General features: G+C 41.3%; 1 protein-coding gene across 1 annotated transcript in view; it reads right to left on the bottom strand.

Moving 5' to 3' along the window:
• CALCR (calcitonin receptor) overlaps positions 1–11,202 on the bottom strand; it is a 144,712-nt gene extending 133,510 nt beyond the window's left edge. Inside the window, exons 1-2 of the mRNA XM_061197787.1 lie at positions 11,172–11,202; positions 10,768–10,987 (exon numbers count right to left, since the gene is read on the bottom strand). Of these exons, the coding sequence (XP_061053770.1) occupies positions 10,768–10,797 (30 nt within the window). The 5' untranslated portion in view covers positions 10,798–10,987; positions 11,172–11,202. The remainder of the gene's footprint in view (positions 1–10,767; positions 10,988–11,171) is intronic.
• Between the last annotated feature and the right edge of the window lie 3,804 nt (positions 11,203–15,006).

Here is a 15,006-nt window from a genome sequence, read left to right as displayed (position 1 = left end):
GTGCTTCAGTTTCCTCGTTGTGCAAAGGGGATAACTGTACCTACCTGAGAGTGTCGCTGTGAAGATTAAACATATTAATATCTATAAAAGGCTTAGAACATTACTGGCTCATAGTAAGTCCTATGTAAGTGTCAGATAATACTATCATTATTGAAATATTTCAATAAATCTATTTTATATCCAAGTTTCCTTGAAAGTTTTTAATACATACTTTTCTTGAAAACTAAAAATTATACTTTGTTGTGAATCAGATATGTGAAAGCTGCATCTAAGTGGAGATTTGAAGATGACCAAAAAGGCCCACCTGCCCCAAGCCACACTTGCATCAGTACTTAAAGTTCCTGATATTATCTTAAATTTCAGAAAAGGCAGATCTCCCAAAGATTTTCAGCGGGATATTAAGAACTGGTATATCACAAAAGGGTCTTGTGGCTATGTAAACTGAGAAATGCTGTGAGGACAAGATTAAATGAATATATACCTTCATTTGTTAAATAGATATTAATCAAGTGCTGGAAATGAAGAGTCAACAGGACAGACCTAATGGGCTTTATATTCTAATGCATGTGATAGAAAAGAAACAGAAAAAAAAATAAAATGATTACAAACTGTACTATTAGGAAGGAAATATTCAAGGAGCTGAGAGAAAGAGAGAGATTAACAGGGCAACATATACTTTAGAAAGTGTGATTGACTGTGGTGGACCTCTTTGAGGTAGTGACAATTTAAGCTAAGGTCTGAAGTAAGAGAAGAAGCTAGACATGTGAAAATGAGTGAAAGGGCATCCCAGATGGAAGGAAGAGCTCCTGTGAAGGGTGTGAGGAGGAAAAAAACGAGATGTGCTCCAGCGAATGGATGAAGATCAGCGCGGTGGACTGAATGGTCCAGGTAGATGGCACAGGAGCAATAAGGCTGTGACAGCCAGGGCACAGAGGACCAGGAGGCCATGGCGAGGAGTGTGGGAGCATGGGTGCAGGTGCAGTTGAAAGCCCTTAAATGGTTGTGAACAGAGGGGAAACCTGCTCTGATTTACATTTTAGGAGTTTATTTTGGGTGCTGAGCAGAGAATGTGTAGGGGAGGGGTGCAAGGGCTAGTGAGCCGGCCAGCCAGGAGGCCGCTGGAGGGGTCCTAGCAAGGGATGGCAGTGACTGGGCTACATTGCCTGTGGTGGATATGCAGCAAAATGGACTTCACAGCTTTTAATATGCTTCCGTGTAGGACAGAGCTTCAAGTTTGGTAATAAAGATCCAACTTGGTTTGGTCAAATAACACACATCAGGAAATGCCAGGTTCAAGAATTACCTCCTGAATCATTGATAATGCAATTTTTTTTTCTTGAAGAGAGTAAAGGTTTATTCTACTACTATATTATCTGCAGACATCAGGGTTTGTAGGAATAGGGTAAAAGAAAAGCAATTGATTTGGGGCAGGGGCAAAAGGGAGTTGATGGGGAGATTGTGGAAAGACTCAAGCAGTGGGGTTTTTTCTTAGAAGAGCAGGCTTTCTGGAATAAAGGGGAATACTATGCGTGGTAGGTGCTTGGGAAACTAAGAGAAGGGAGGGGGCTCCAGAGACAGGCTGGGCCTCTTATGCAATGTAGTCCAGGGCCATTATGTGTTTGACTCTCCATGTGGTCATCTATAAGTACATTCATGCAAATATTTGTCTGCAAATGCTCACAACTCCCTGCAAATTTGCCGACTCTTCAGGGACAGCACTGGACTTGGAGTCAGAAGGCTGGAGTTTTCATGGCAGCACTGTCACCTGCTGGTGGGGAAATATGTCATCTCTGCCTCGGTCTGCTCTTTAATAAAAGCATTCGACTCCAGATCAAAAATAAGGATAAAATATTAGTTACCGAGAAAATGTATGGCATTCCTCAAATACTAGGAATGCCTCTTTAACAAATTAAAATGCAGCTCAATGAGACAACTTCCAGTGCTGATATTTGCTGACTCCAAGTTGCTACTACTCAAATATGCCCAGATTATTAACATTTTAGTAGCTAAGAAGAAATGCCAAGTTTCTCATTGACCTTCTATTCACTCAAATGATATATCTAAATTGCAAGAATATACATTTTCCTCATTGGATGCAATAAAATTATTTTCATTTTGAGTGGGAAAAAAGCAACCCAGTAAATTCTTGTTTTTCCTGAATTGGCCCTCGAGCAACAATGATCGCTAACCACTTTGCTGGGATTTTGCTTTAATGCCATCTTTGCAGTCTATAGGATGTTAGGAATGAAAAAGTGTTCTAATATTGTCCTGACCTTTTAGCCCTGTAGTGGGCCCAGGGAATGAGGTGCTAAAGCAATTTGCATTATTTTGCTCTCTGTGCCATGAACTTCTTTGAATCTTGGGCTAAAGAGACCCCATCTCAATGTCCGTAAACGCCGACATTTTCTACAGCCTCATGCTTGCAAGAATTCTGTCTGTCAGACTTAAGGTTAGCAACAAATAATTATGCTGAAGCTTGGGTTAACTAATGTATGAGTCAAGTCAATTTGAAATTTAAATTTGGCACCAGAGCACTTCGCCTGTCCTTTCTTCCCTTGTTGCCCAAGTTGACTTTATGAAAACACTAGAGAGGAAATTTCCTAAAACGGCAGAGCTTTCCTTTAAAAATTATTATTATCAAAGTGATAATTTTTTCCTAGTCTAGTCCTGGGATAAGTGCTGTTACTTTTGGGCTCCCGGAAAGGATAAATATAGCTTTCATAGTTGGCTGACACCAAATTCATATTTGTTTACAATAAATTCATTTGTTTAGTTAATAGAAATAGATTTGGGTCAGACATGAAAGCCTAAAATCCTAGACGAACTATGTCACATGTCACGTTTTCACTGCTGTGCAGGAAATTCCTGCTTATGTATGTAGTTACCTAGAATGTCCACTTGACATAATCGCACAGACCTGGAGTATTGCAGGCTATTCCAAATTGCTGGGCTTTGGTTACTGGGAGACCCACCGTTCCTGCAGCCCCAGTGGGTGGGAAAGCTGAGCTTAACACCTCTGGAGAGACTGACTTAAATGTCCATGGAGAGGGGCTCCTGATTCCGTCTGTCATTAAAGGCTCTGATCATTCAAGACAATTAATATATACAATTATAATAGAAAGATTTCTAAGTCATCATCAAAATGTCATTTGACTGCAGTCGTGGAATAAGCCTAATCTTTTGGCATTAGGCAAACAGGTTTGAGTTCCAGCTCTGCCGCTTCCAAGATACATGAACCTTGGTGAGCCACGTCGGCTTTCTGCATCTCTGCTTCCTCACCTATGGAATGGGATTGATAATATTCCACAGGACTGTCATGAGAAGTGACTGCACATCACTGTATCTAGCACAGTAGGAGTTCAATGAGTTGCAGCTGTTTTGTTATTATTTTATTTATATTCCTAAAGTCTAAAAGGTATTAACTTGCTGATGATCAGTTATTCAAACAATTTAGAATTGCCTGCTTCCAGGACTCCGGTCCATATTGGGAATATGATAAGGAAAGTCCTGTTTTTTTCCTTCCTACAGAAAATAAATACCACTTAAGTAGCTTCAGCTTAGTGCAAGAGGCAGGGGAGAAGTAGAGGTATATACTTTGTGATTAAGAAAGTGTAAAGAGACCGGTGGGAAACGGTTCTGCATGCCTAAACAAAATGCTGTGTTCTGAATATGTAAGCTCTGCTTTAAATGCTGGATAAAGGAAACAGAGTTGGCTCTTCAAGTCAACACTGACTCAATCCGGAAACAAGAGTGTGGGTGTAAGAAGGTTCAAGATGTGAATGGATTATTGATTTGAGAGAGAAGGGGCTAAAATCTCTGGAGCAATATCGAGCTGATACCATAAAAGAGGAAAAGTCTAAGCCTCAATGTGACAAAAATAATTTCAGGGGAAAAAAAGCACCATATTTATGACCACGTTTAGGTAAATTTAACCCATTTCACAAAGAGAAGAGAAGGTCTCTTATGTGTGCTGGATATGGGATTAATATGTGAATCTGTCCTTTTTAATCTAGGAGGGAAATAAGAAAAAAACAGATATCCACACAGAAAAGGGAGAATAAAATGCCATAAGACAAATATAAAATGGTATAATTTGTGATCCAAGATTGGTATATTCACCTGTGCAACTTTTGAGTACACAAATATTCTGGGAAACATTTGGATGCTGAAAGACTGGGATTTCTAGATTGTAATCCCTGAGGAAGGGGATTATAAAACTCATATTTTTCCCAATACACTAATATAATAAAGAGATTAAGAGTTTATTTAAATGAATGAATGACAAAAGGGAAGAATACTTTATACATACAGAGGCACATACACACAAGTGTGCATGCATGGTACCTCTGGAAGCCCTAAGGAAATAGATACCAGGATGTGATATTACATCTTGCTTGGGAGTGGGGGAATTGGCCACATGCAAGACTAAAAAAAGGAAGCAGCATTTAAGTTAAACTAGACGGGACTGTAGGAATTCAAAAAGGGGAGATAAAGTAAGGAGTGCATATCAAACTGAAATTATTGTAAACTCAGGGCTTCCATTTCCTCACTTCTTGCTCTTAGTTAAATCCTGCTGCGATGTCTCCATCCTTACCCCATTTGATTGGCTTGCAACATTCTGTTTGGGTGCCCACTATCTCCTCCCTGGCTTCCATAATACAGCTTTCTCTTGTGTTTTTCCTTACATCTAGCCTTCCATCTCAGTCTTTTTTGCAGGCTCATTTTCCGCTGTCCCTTAAAAAAAATTGGTTTTCCTGAAGGTTCCATCTTAGATGTTTTTCTTTTTAATTGTCTGCCTGTTTTTTTTTTCCTTCATTTTTCTTTCTTTTCTTTTTTACTTCTCTATAGGTTATATCCTCCATTCCTATTCCACCAGCTGAAATAGATATACTTATGTCTCCCAAATCTATACCTCTAGTACAGAATTCTCTCTTTATTTATTTATTTATTTATTTATTTATTTATGGCTGTGTTGGGTCTTCGTTGCTGCATACGGGCATTCTCTAGTGGCGAGCGGGGGCTACCCTTAGATGAGGTGTGCGGTATTCTCATCACAGTGGCTTCTCTTGTTGAGGAGCATGGGCTCTAGATGCACGGGCTTCAGTAGTTGTGGCTCGCGGGCTCTAGAGCGCAGGCTCAGTAGTTGTGGCGCACGGGCTTAGTTGCTCCGTGGCATGTGGGATCTTCCCGGACCAGGGCTCGAACCCGTGTCCCCTGCATTGGCAGGCGGATTCTTAACCACTGCGCCACCAGGGAAGCCCCAGAATTCTCTCTCGACATGCAAATTTCAGTATCTACTTCTACTGGACATTGCCACCTGTTTAAGCCAAATGCGTCACGTTCCAAATTAAATTCTTTATCTTCCTTCCCTGAAATATTACTTGTTCTATGTGAATGACAGCCATCTCTCCTATTATCTATGAAGGAAACTTGGAATTGATCATACAATCATCCATTTCCCTCATTTATCCCACTTCAAATTTCTATCATTCACCAACTACCCCTACATACCCCTATAATCTCCTGTTTTGATTTTTTTTTTCCTTTTCTATCTCCACCAAGGTCACTAATTGTTTCTCCTCTCTGTCACTGCAATAAGGTATTTTGGTTGGTCCTGGCGAGGTCAGCAAGGTACAGGTCACAAAGAGGCTTCCGTGCTGGCCGGCTGTGCTAAAGAGTTTGCATGTCATCATGAGGACAATGGGGGTCCTTGAAAGAGTTAAAATAGGGGACTTAAATAATCAGATCCACCATTCTGGTAGATCAGTCTGGTTGAAATATAGGAAGAATATTAGAATGAAAGGTGGATGGATACAAATTAAAAGGAAGCCTTATTGCTCTAATACGGGGCTGGCTCGGCAAGACTATATCTCATTGGTGCTGTCTGCTTCTGTTCCTTTGGCTCCATGCTGTTGCCCTGCATCGTATGGTACCTCCAGGGTACCTCTGGATACCTGAAGCTTCCCCAAAATCACCATGTTGTTTCAAGCCTCCAGGGCTTTTTTAGAGTCTGGTATCCTGCCTCTAACTCATCTCTTCCCCTCCTTATCTGGCTCATTCTGTTTTGTCATTTAAATGCTGAATCATGTCCCCTTTAGGGTCACCTCCCTCGGAAAGCTTCCTTGATGTCCAGCTCGGTGCTGTTCCTCCTTGCTTCCAAAGCGCTCATGGCATTTCTCTACTGGAGTACTTACCACACGGGTTTGTAATTGTCTGTTGGTTTGTCTGTCTCCTCCAGTGCCCATGAAGCCAGGAACTATGCTTTGTCACAATATGCCCTGACTAGGCTGCAATAGGCATTTAGTAAATATTTACTGAGTTTTAAAATGTGAACGAAACTATAAAGATGATAATTTGTTAGATGTGTTACCGAGGAATGATGAATACATTCTGAAGGACAGAGGAAGGTAAGATTTGAAATGCCAAATTCTGAACTACCAGATAAATAAAAGGCAGGGACTGGGAATGGAGCTGCAGAAAGAAATCAAAACCAAAGCAAAGCAGCTCTGCAACTGAACCACTGATGTAAAGAGTTCTCCCCCAACATACCCCAATTCTGAGGCAATGGAATATAAACTTAAGTTGTTGGCATAAGGGCTGAAAATGAAGGATGGACTGGAGTCAATTTTTGTGGCATCACTATGGCTTCAGAACTGGAATTAGGGAGCTGTTGCGGTTTTCTACCTGACTTGGAAAGGAAAGATAAAATGAGATTACATCATGAAACCTCTTCAATGCTAGGCTGACGAGTGGTTCTAAGTCTTACGCTCCTGGGGCAATCACTGAATAATTATGAGTTGAGAGTGACAAAATGGGAGCTTAGAAAACAAGTCTGACCGTGTTGTGTAACACTGAATGCATCACAGAGAGACTAAATGTGGCTAAATATTAGGAGAATATTTAAGCATTTTGTTAAAGGTAATGCAAGCTTAAATGAGAGGGGTGGCAGTGAAACTAGGAAGAAGAAAAATGCAGCATCCATGGGAAAAATTGGGAGTAGCCTTGAGACTTGATAAGAGAGAATAAAGATATACATTTGCAAACAGAAATTTTAATGAAATAGAATGGTTAAATATTGATTACAAAAGCAGAAAATATTTCATGGAGCCAGGTACTTTACTTCTTTGAGAAATAGCTCCTTGGGTTTAGCGTATTCGTGTTATTCCTTTACAAAGAATACCAATTCATACGCTACTTTTAATAAAGAGTGGCTTTTCATTTGAACAAAGACATAATCTTATACCTTAGGTATCCAGAGGTACCCTGGGGTATCGTGCAGTACAGGTCAATGGCATGCAGCCGCAGGCACAGTGGGAGAAGTACAGCCAGCTCCAATGTCTGGCCGAGCCGGCCCGTATTAGAGACCTTTAACTGTACTCTTTGATCCACTCTTCCTACCCTAAAATTTTTTTCTTAAAAAAAAAAACAAAAAAAACCTAAACTAAACTACACTCCAATCAGACAACACACTTTTTGGAAAAACAATTCAAGAAAATTGCACTTATGAATATTGAGGAATAGATTCTGATGACATTTTCTATCAATTCTTCCCCTCTCAATTCTTTACTTCTAAAATAAAAATTTTAAGACCTAAAACCTTTCCATATTACCAGTTTTCTAAACTCATAAAGTGAAGCCAGAAACATATGTTAATGTTATTTTCTGTGTTTTGATAGAATTGAAAACAAGTTAATACCATGGTGACAACACAAAATATTATCACTTGGTTTGATTTTGTAATACTCATATAGACCTCTGGAAGATCATACTAACATCGAAAAGCACATAGTTGTCACACAAAATAACGCTTTTAATTATAATTAATATTGAAAAAATCTCATAACTGAGTGGAATATTACTTATGTATTGGTGATTCTCTATTGACCAATTCCTTGAGGATAGGGACACATCTTATCTGTCTATGTATCTTCAGGCTTAATGCAATGCTTGGCATATCACAAATAATCAAAAATATTTTTTGAATAAATGACATTTAAAAAATATAACACTTACATAGAACCTACTCTGCACCAGGAACCTACCCAAAGTGATTTACAATTATTAATTCATTAATTCTCATTAGAAAAACCCCATTTTATAAAGGAAATTAAGACATGCAGAGGTTAGATTACTTGCCCAAAACCATACAGCTTCTTAGAAGGTTATAGAGTCGGGCATGAAACCCAAGCGGAGCCGTGTCAGAATCTGTACTCTTAATCAATACTGTTTTGTGAAAAATGCAGTCTTTAAATTAAATATGTATGTATATATATATATATAAATATGTATATAAAACATATTTTATTATAGCATTGAACTTAGAATAAGAAGACCAGGGTTCAAATACATATTAGATTTACTTGGTTTGCAGCTTTGAGCAAATTCATTAACCTAATGGGTCCTTAATTTCCTCATATGTAAAATCAGAATAAAAGCTAGTACCTCACAAGGCTATTGTAAGCTTTAAAGAAAATAATTTATGTGAAAATACTAGAACATAGTCGGCACTCAGGATATGTTATTTGGTGTGCCGAGGAGCATAGTTGTATTTTCTTCTTCTCTCCCTTCAAAAGGGTATATATTTGCACATTACACATCACGTAGGTCTTAGTAAAATGAGATCAAATTCTGTGTTTCATAAAACATTGTTTTCAACAGCTCTTAAAACTAGATTTAATTTACTAAACCATTTTCTGGACAGTCAGATAAGCTTCAAACTCAATAGCTTGTTTTTTAGAAAAAGAAATGTTTTTACCGGAAACTGTTACAGTTTAAACATCTACCATCAAGGAAAAAAAAATCTCTTTCTTCTAATTGGGATATCAAGTTATAAATATTAAAAAAAAATTAGACCGACAATAGAACATATGGTATTTATGTTCCAACACCCTCCAACATTAACTGACTCTACCAAACCTGACAGGAGCCACCTCGGTCAGTGGTTCCCAACATGGCTGCACATTACAATCACATAAAAAAGCATCAAAATGTAAATCCCTTCCTCAGATAACCTGATTTAATTGGTTTGGGGTAGGGTCTGGGCATCCTTTTTTTTTTTTAAAGCTCTCCCATCGATTCTAATTTGAAGCCCGAGTTAAGAACACTGGTTTAGGTTATCATAGAAAATATCACCAGTCTCTTATTTCCATTTCATTTTTACTCTAATAAACACCAACAGTAGATAATATCTTCATTCATGTCAACATTGAAAGAATCTGAGAAGTTCACCAAGAACAGAGTTTTCTTCAACTCCAAGCATCATGAAACAATACAACTCTAAGATTATTTATGTGTTCTTATGAATAAGTTATAGTAAGGATTTCATGTTTACTATATTGGGTATGTTGCTGTGGTCAATAAATAATCTCAGAGTATTTGACAATGACTGACTATTATTCTTGTGGCTATAGTTTCTGAAATTAACTGTAGATTAGAGGCATGGAAACAAAGCAAATCCCGGCTGATGGATGTTTTGAGCTATGTTAAAATATTGAGTAGAAATGAGTGCCCACTGAGAATACTGACAAACTGCAAAGATGTTTTGCAAATATAATCACCTTAGATCCTCTCATAATGCTAGTGTAGAAAACCAGCAATTTTGACTTTTTAAAGCTGGGTTCCAACTGGTCACATAGTAGGCTAGCAAAATACTACTACAAATGATACTTTATAAATCCCACAACACTAAAAGCATTCTTACTTTGTCTCTAAGGGTAAGTCAAGGTTGCCCAAATGTATGAACTATTTGCTTTTCTATTATCATTTAAGACACACTCAAACTTGGACACTCTGTTATTTAAAGATTAGTTTCAGAAGCCACATGGTCACACTTTGGTTTATTTTGAACATTTCACTTTCAATCACCCAATAATTTTAACAAATAGCCTTGAACAGATGATTTGGTTCAGGTTAACTATGGCCGTCAGGGTCTCCTGAAGATCGGCAGTGGAACCCTACCTTCTAGTCTTGCATGTACTATGTAATATTAGGTTAAAGCTTTCATACAGAGCTTTTCTTAAGTAGATCTGCAAAATAAAGCCTGAATAATGGGTTAAAAAATCTAATTGGATTGTTGATTTTTTACTTTGAATGGATTTCCTTGGACCTCAAGGAAAATGAATGTTTTGGGAAGAAGAACTAATATGTTAGAGCTTTTCTTGATGTCTTTCACCCAGGCTTGGAAAGAACATCATGAAAAAAGAGTACCCTTTTGGAAACTATGCACACAACATGTTTTTCCTAATAGGTGTGAAGAATGGCTGCTATGCATAAATGATTGTTGGAAAATAATTCTCTGTAAAACATGACTTAACAAGCAACTCCATTCACCACTGTATTCATTTCCAATATCAAGAACAACCATGACACATCACATAGACGCCGATATTATCTGTTTGTTAGTTAATAAACACCTTTTGGAAAAAACCCACAACTTTCAGCCCCGTAATTTTCATAACCAGTAAGTTGGAGAATAAAACTTTTGTGGGAACATTGATATTAACAGCATAGTAAAACTCACACAAAATCCCAGGACTCTTCAGTATGAAACCCTAAGTTTTAGCACCCTCCCAGGACAATTAGCTTTCTTATAATCAAGGGTAAGGTGAGGCGACTGAGACTAAGCAGACCCTAATCAGAACCTCAAACATTACAATCAAACTGCAGTTTTGCAATCAAAAAACAAGGTATCTGGTGCATCTCCACTGTTAACCATCCCGGAGAACATCCCAAAGCTTTAAGTCCCACTCATTCCGAGACCCTCCTTACCTGGAATAATCTCACTGGGCTGCCGGGCATGGCTCAGTAGAAGCGAAGGGCATTCGCAGGTGGTGGCTCCAAAGACTCAGGAACTCAGGCTCCAGTGCGCATCTCCTGAGTAGGAGATGGCAGCCGCTGGGTGAGGTGCGGAGTGTGCGCACCTCTCCAACCCGGGAAGGTCCGCGAGTGGCGCGGCGCAGCCCACCCAGCGTCTGGGGGGCTGGCCGTTCTAGTGGAGAGAGAACTCCGTTAGTCCGGAGCGTTCCTTCTCCTGTCCCCCTCCTGATTTCCTGACACTTTAATTCTGCCTTAAGTGATAGTTTATACCTAACCCCAGCTTGTATTATAAGCTAAAAGGCAACTGCTTTATCCCCATGCTTGATTCCAACCTCCCCAAAGTCCAGGAGGCTCACCTTCCCGGCGCCTTTCTTCCCAGCTGTGCGCTGTGCGCAAACTTCTCCCGACTTAAGTCTTATCCTCGTCCGCTCCCCCGCCCTACCCCGCCCGCATCCACAGCTCCCCCTCCACCCACCAGGCAGCAGAGGAGGTGGCAGCGGAATTGATGAGCGCCAGCCCCCCCGCCCCCGTCAGCCCGCTCCTGTCCCTGGAGAGGGAGGGGAAGCAGGAGAGCTCTGAGCGCCTCCGCGCCAGCCCCTCTCGCCCTGGACCGCGAGTGGGGCTGCGCCCGCTGCGGCTGCCTTGCTCGAGTCCCGGCTGGGGCTCCCCCCACGAGCCCCCGAGAGTAAAACGCGGCGTAAACACGGGAAGCAGGAGAGGGACCCGAGTTAGACTTTGGGGAGGGGGAGAATGGGTGGGGGGACCCGACAGTCTGGGCTGGGGGATTCGTCCGTCCCCGGAGATAGCTTTCTGGGAACCCTGTCCCCCTCCCCAGAGCATGCAAATTTCGGAGGGGTGAGTTTCCCAAAGAACCTACCCCTAGAGATCGTGCCACCCTGGCTCCTTCAGCCACTGCTCGGGGGACAGCACCACCTGGGAGCCTGTGCAGAGAGGGTCCCTAGTGGGCGAGGTGGTGAAAGTGGGATGGAGATGGGTGGGAAAACGGTTGGCTAGGAACAGGGGTCCTGAGAGGAAGCAAGAGAAGCAGCTGGGAGTTTGGAGGTAAGAAGAGGGGCCATGGGGGTCAGGAAAGTGCTGGTAGAACGGTCAGACTTGGGCAGCTGTCTGGAGCTGAAAGCGCAGGCTGGATTGGGGGGAACAGCGCCCTTCATGTAGGGGCGGCTGGTGGCCACAGTAGCCTACCGGGAGTGAGCACAGTGAGGAAGTGAGGAAGACGGGGGGTCTCGAGTGCCTCTACTCCCACCCCCGAAGCCTTTGATGCCAGGAGGAGCCCGGGACAATCCGATTCCAGGCAGGGCGCTACTCCGGCTGCTGCTGCCGGGAGCGCTCTGGAAGGTGGGCAAGTTGGTTCCAAGGACGCACAGCCCTCAACATCCTTTAGCCCACCGCTGGATAGGGCAAGGCAGCAGCGGATACTTTTTTTCCTAACTCTGTTCCACGGACTTTGGGCTAAGAAAGCAACATCCCGCCGTGTCCCGGGACTGCAAGGTGGCCGTGGACCGTCCAGGTTACCAACATTATGTACTCAGCAAAGAAATAATGGCAACAGCAACCAAATAGGACGGGAAGAAAGCCAGACAGCAACACAGCACACTTTCCGGGGCAGTCCGAGTTTCTCCTAAACACTCTGACGTCAGAGATACCCTGTGAATGGGACTGCAGCCTGCACCCACCTGTTCTCTGATCCCTTCCCTGAAGAGATTACACTATAGGCAAAAGGTGCGTGCGTTTCTGTCCTATTTTGAACTCCCATTTCCCATCCTAGTGGGACTTCAGGGACCCCTAATTCATGTGATGGAGGGTTTTCAGGGGAAGAGAGAGTCCAGGGGCAGATGGGCTCTCCAACCAGACCTTGTTAGGGGTTTTGTTTTTCCAGGCTCTTTCTCCCCTCCATAACCACACCCCCCTTCCTTGCCACCTCCAGTCTGGTGACCCAGAGGGCTGTGTGTGACTCACCATGCATTCAAACCCTACAGCACCGCCCCTGCAGGGGAATATTCTACAGTCCCTTGATTCTGAGGATCTAAGTAGGAATGGTGTATTTAGCAGTAGAAGATGTGACTAGGAAAGGAAGTTGGGCAACTGGGAGAGGAATCTTGCAAAGGAACACACACACGCACACACACACACACAGTAATACAAACAAGACCTATACAAGAAATCTTCTGAATTCTGGACGTAGATATGGATATTCACTCTGTGCTTTGACATCGTCCTGGGTTCAATGGCTCCCTGCTTCCCATCTGCGGCTGACCAGCCAACACCTGACCATGCCCTCCTTTAACAATTCTCTTACATAATATTAATTACCCTTTTTCGATGCAAACAAGCAGAGAATTTTTAAAGTTGTTTGAGTATCTCCTATGGTCAACTTCTGGGGGCTAAGCATTGAGCATTTCCCTGTTGTAGCCCGAATCATGGCAATAACGAATCAGGGAGAGTTTTTGCTAAGTGAGGGTATTGCTGTCCTCTGCATTGTGTGATCGAGCCAGCACAGGGAGATTTTTCTGTTGGAGGTTAATCTTAGGGCATCCTGTATCACTGACAACTGGTATTCTGAGAGCAGGATGGGGCTTGGTTCCATAAAGCTACTGAAGGTGTGTGGGACAGAACCCTTAACCGTAAGAGAGACAAAGCAAAAGTCTAAGAATTAGTGAGAAAATGGCATGAGTGTATTATAAACCTTAAACTGTGTGTGGTATAAGCATAAGAGACCCAGATGAATTAAAGTGCTAACTGTATTAGAGACAATATTGGAGGGGAAAAAAAAAAAGGAGTTCTCTGCAGGCAGAAGATTTCAGGGAAGACGACAGAGGAGAAGTGGGATCAAAGATGAGGGTCTCTGGTCTCTCAAGAGTTTAAAATTGACTCTGTCAGCCATAGAGGTTTATTGAACACCAAAGGGGTTTGCACCTGTTAGAAGCACTTGGCATGTACAGAAATTTAACTCTACTGCTGTCTTATCACTATCAAAATATTTCCATGTAGATACAGTGTTGTAGATCCTTGGAGGGTGGGTATTAACCTGGGGATGGTCTGGTAAGAGGGCTTGGCAGTGTTTTTAGAAATGCCGTGAGGCCGTTACTGGGTTCTGAAACCAGTTGAGAGGGCACAAGCTGTATTTTAAAACTGAAGTGGAATAGAAAAGAAAATACAGAGTTCATCTCCTGTGACAAGTGTGAGAATGGTTTCTTGAAACTTACGTCTGTATGTGTGTACTGAGATACAAAGTAAAGTATATTTCTTTTTCTGACTCACAAAGCATGCATCTTGTAGAAGCAAGGCATGCTGGCAGATTGCAGGGTTGAGGTGTATTTTATCTTTGTTTTATATTAAAAAAGATTCTGCTGGAAAAAAAAAGTATCTTAAGATACTTGTTTATAATAAGCCATGCTTCAAATAGAATATCTTATATTTGCAATTAAGCCTTCAAATAAAATTAGTTCTTCAAAGAGGCATTCAGTAAATAAGCATCTTAAAATGTGATAATCAAACATTTCTGAAATTTTCTCTGATTACTTATGACTTTTAAATTCTCTGTCTTTATGAGACTTTGCTCCTTTCCTTCTGTCCCTTTTTCCTCTTTAAAAAAAAAAGAGAGAGATAGAGAGGCTGTGTGACCTCTCAACCTTGTCTCTGCAGGACAAGGTTTACTCTTCCGCAAAACCAGGATTTTGGCTGTATCACTTTAATGTGATTTATGGTTCTAGACCCCAGTAACTTTTCTATAAAATCATGACATTTTTGAATTGCAGTGAGTGAAAGGAAGATTGGCCTTTATTAAAAACTAACTCTACTAAAGCTTGTTCTTGTTAAATATGATAATGTAAGGGAAGGTCACATTTTGGAGGGACAGAGAAAAGTCATGCATATAAAAATGTATGTGTTTTGTTATATTTGGAAGAAAAATCATTTATCAGGATAAGCGCATTCGAGTTTATTCTCTTTTGAAAAGAAATTTAAAGAAAAAATTTCTGGCCTCTCTCAGGAACCCAATTCCTAGCTTTAGTTAACTCCCCAGTCAGCAAAGTCTTTCTTATATGGAAATACAGCCCAATCCCTCAACACACAATTTAATGCATATTTAATATTACCTTATGTCACAACACACTGGCCTATCCACCCATGGGGGACCCCAAAAACATGATATGTGGCCCTTACCCTCAAGGA

Source organism: Eubalaena glacialis, chromosome 8, assembly GCF_028564815.1.
Source record: "Eubalaena glacialis isolate mEubGla1 chromosome 8, mEubGla1.1.hap2.+ XY, whole genome shotgun sequence".
NCBI classification, from domain to species: domain Eukaryota; kingdom Metazoa; phylum Chordata; class Mammalia; order Artiodactyla; family Balaenidae; genus Eubalaena; species Eubalaena glacialis.
Note: the sequence above shows the minus strand (reverse complement) of the source record. Positions and strands in the feature narration are given on the sequence as shown.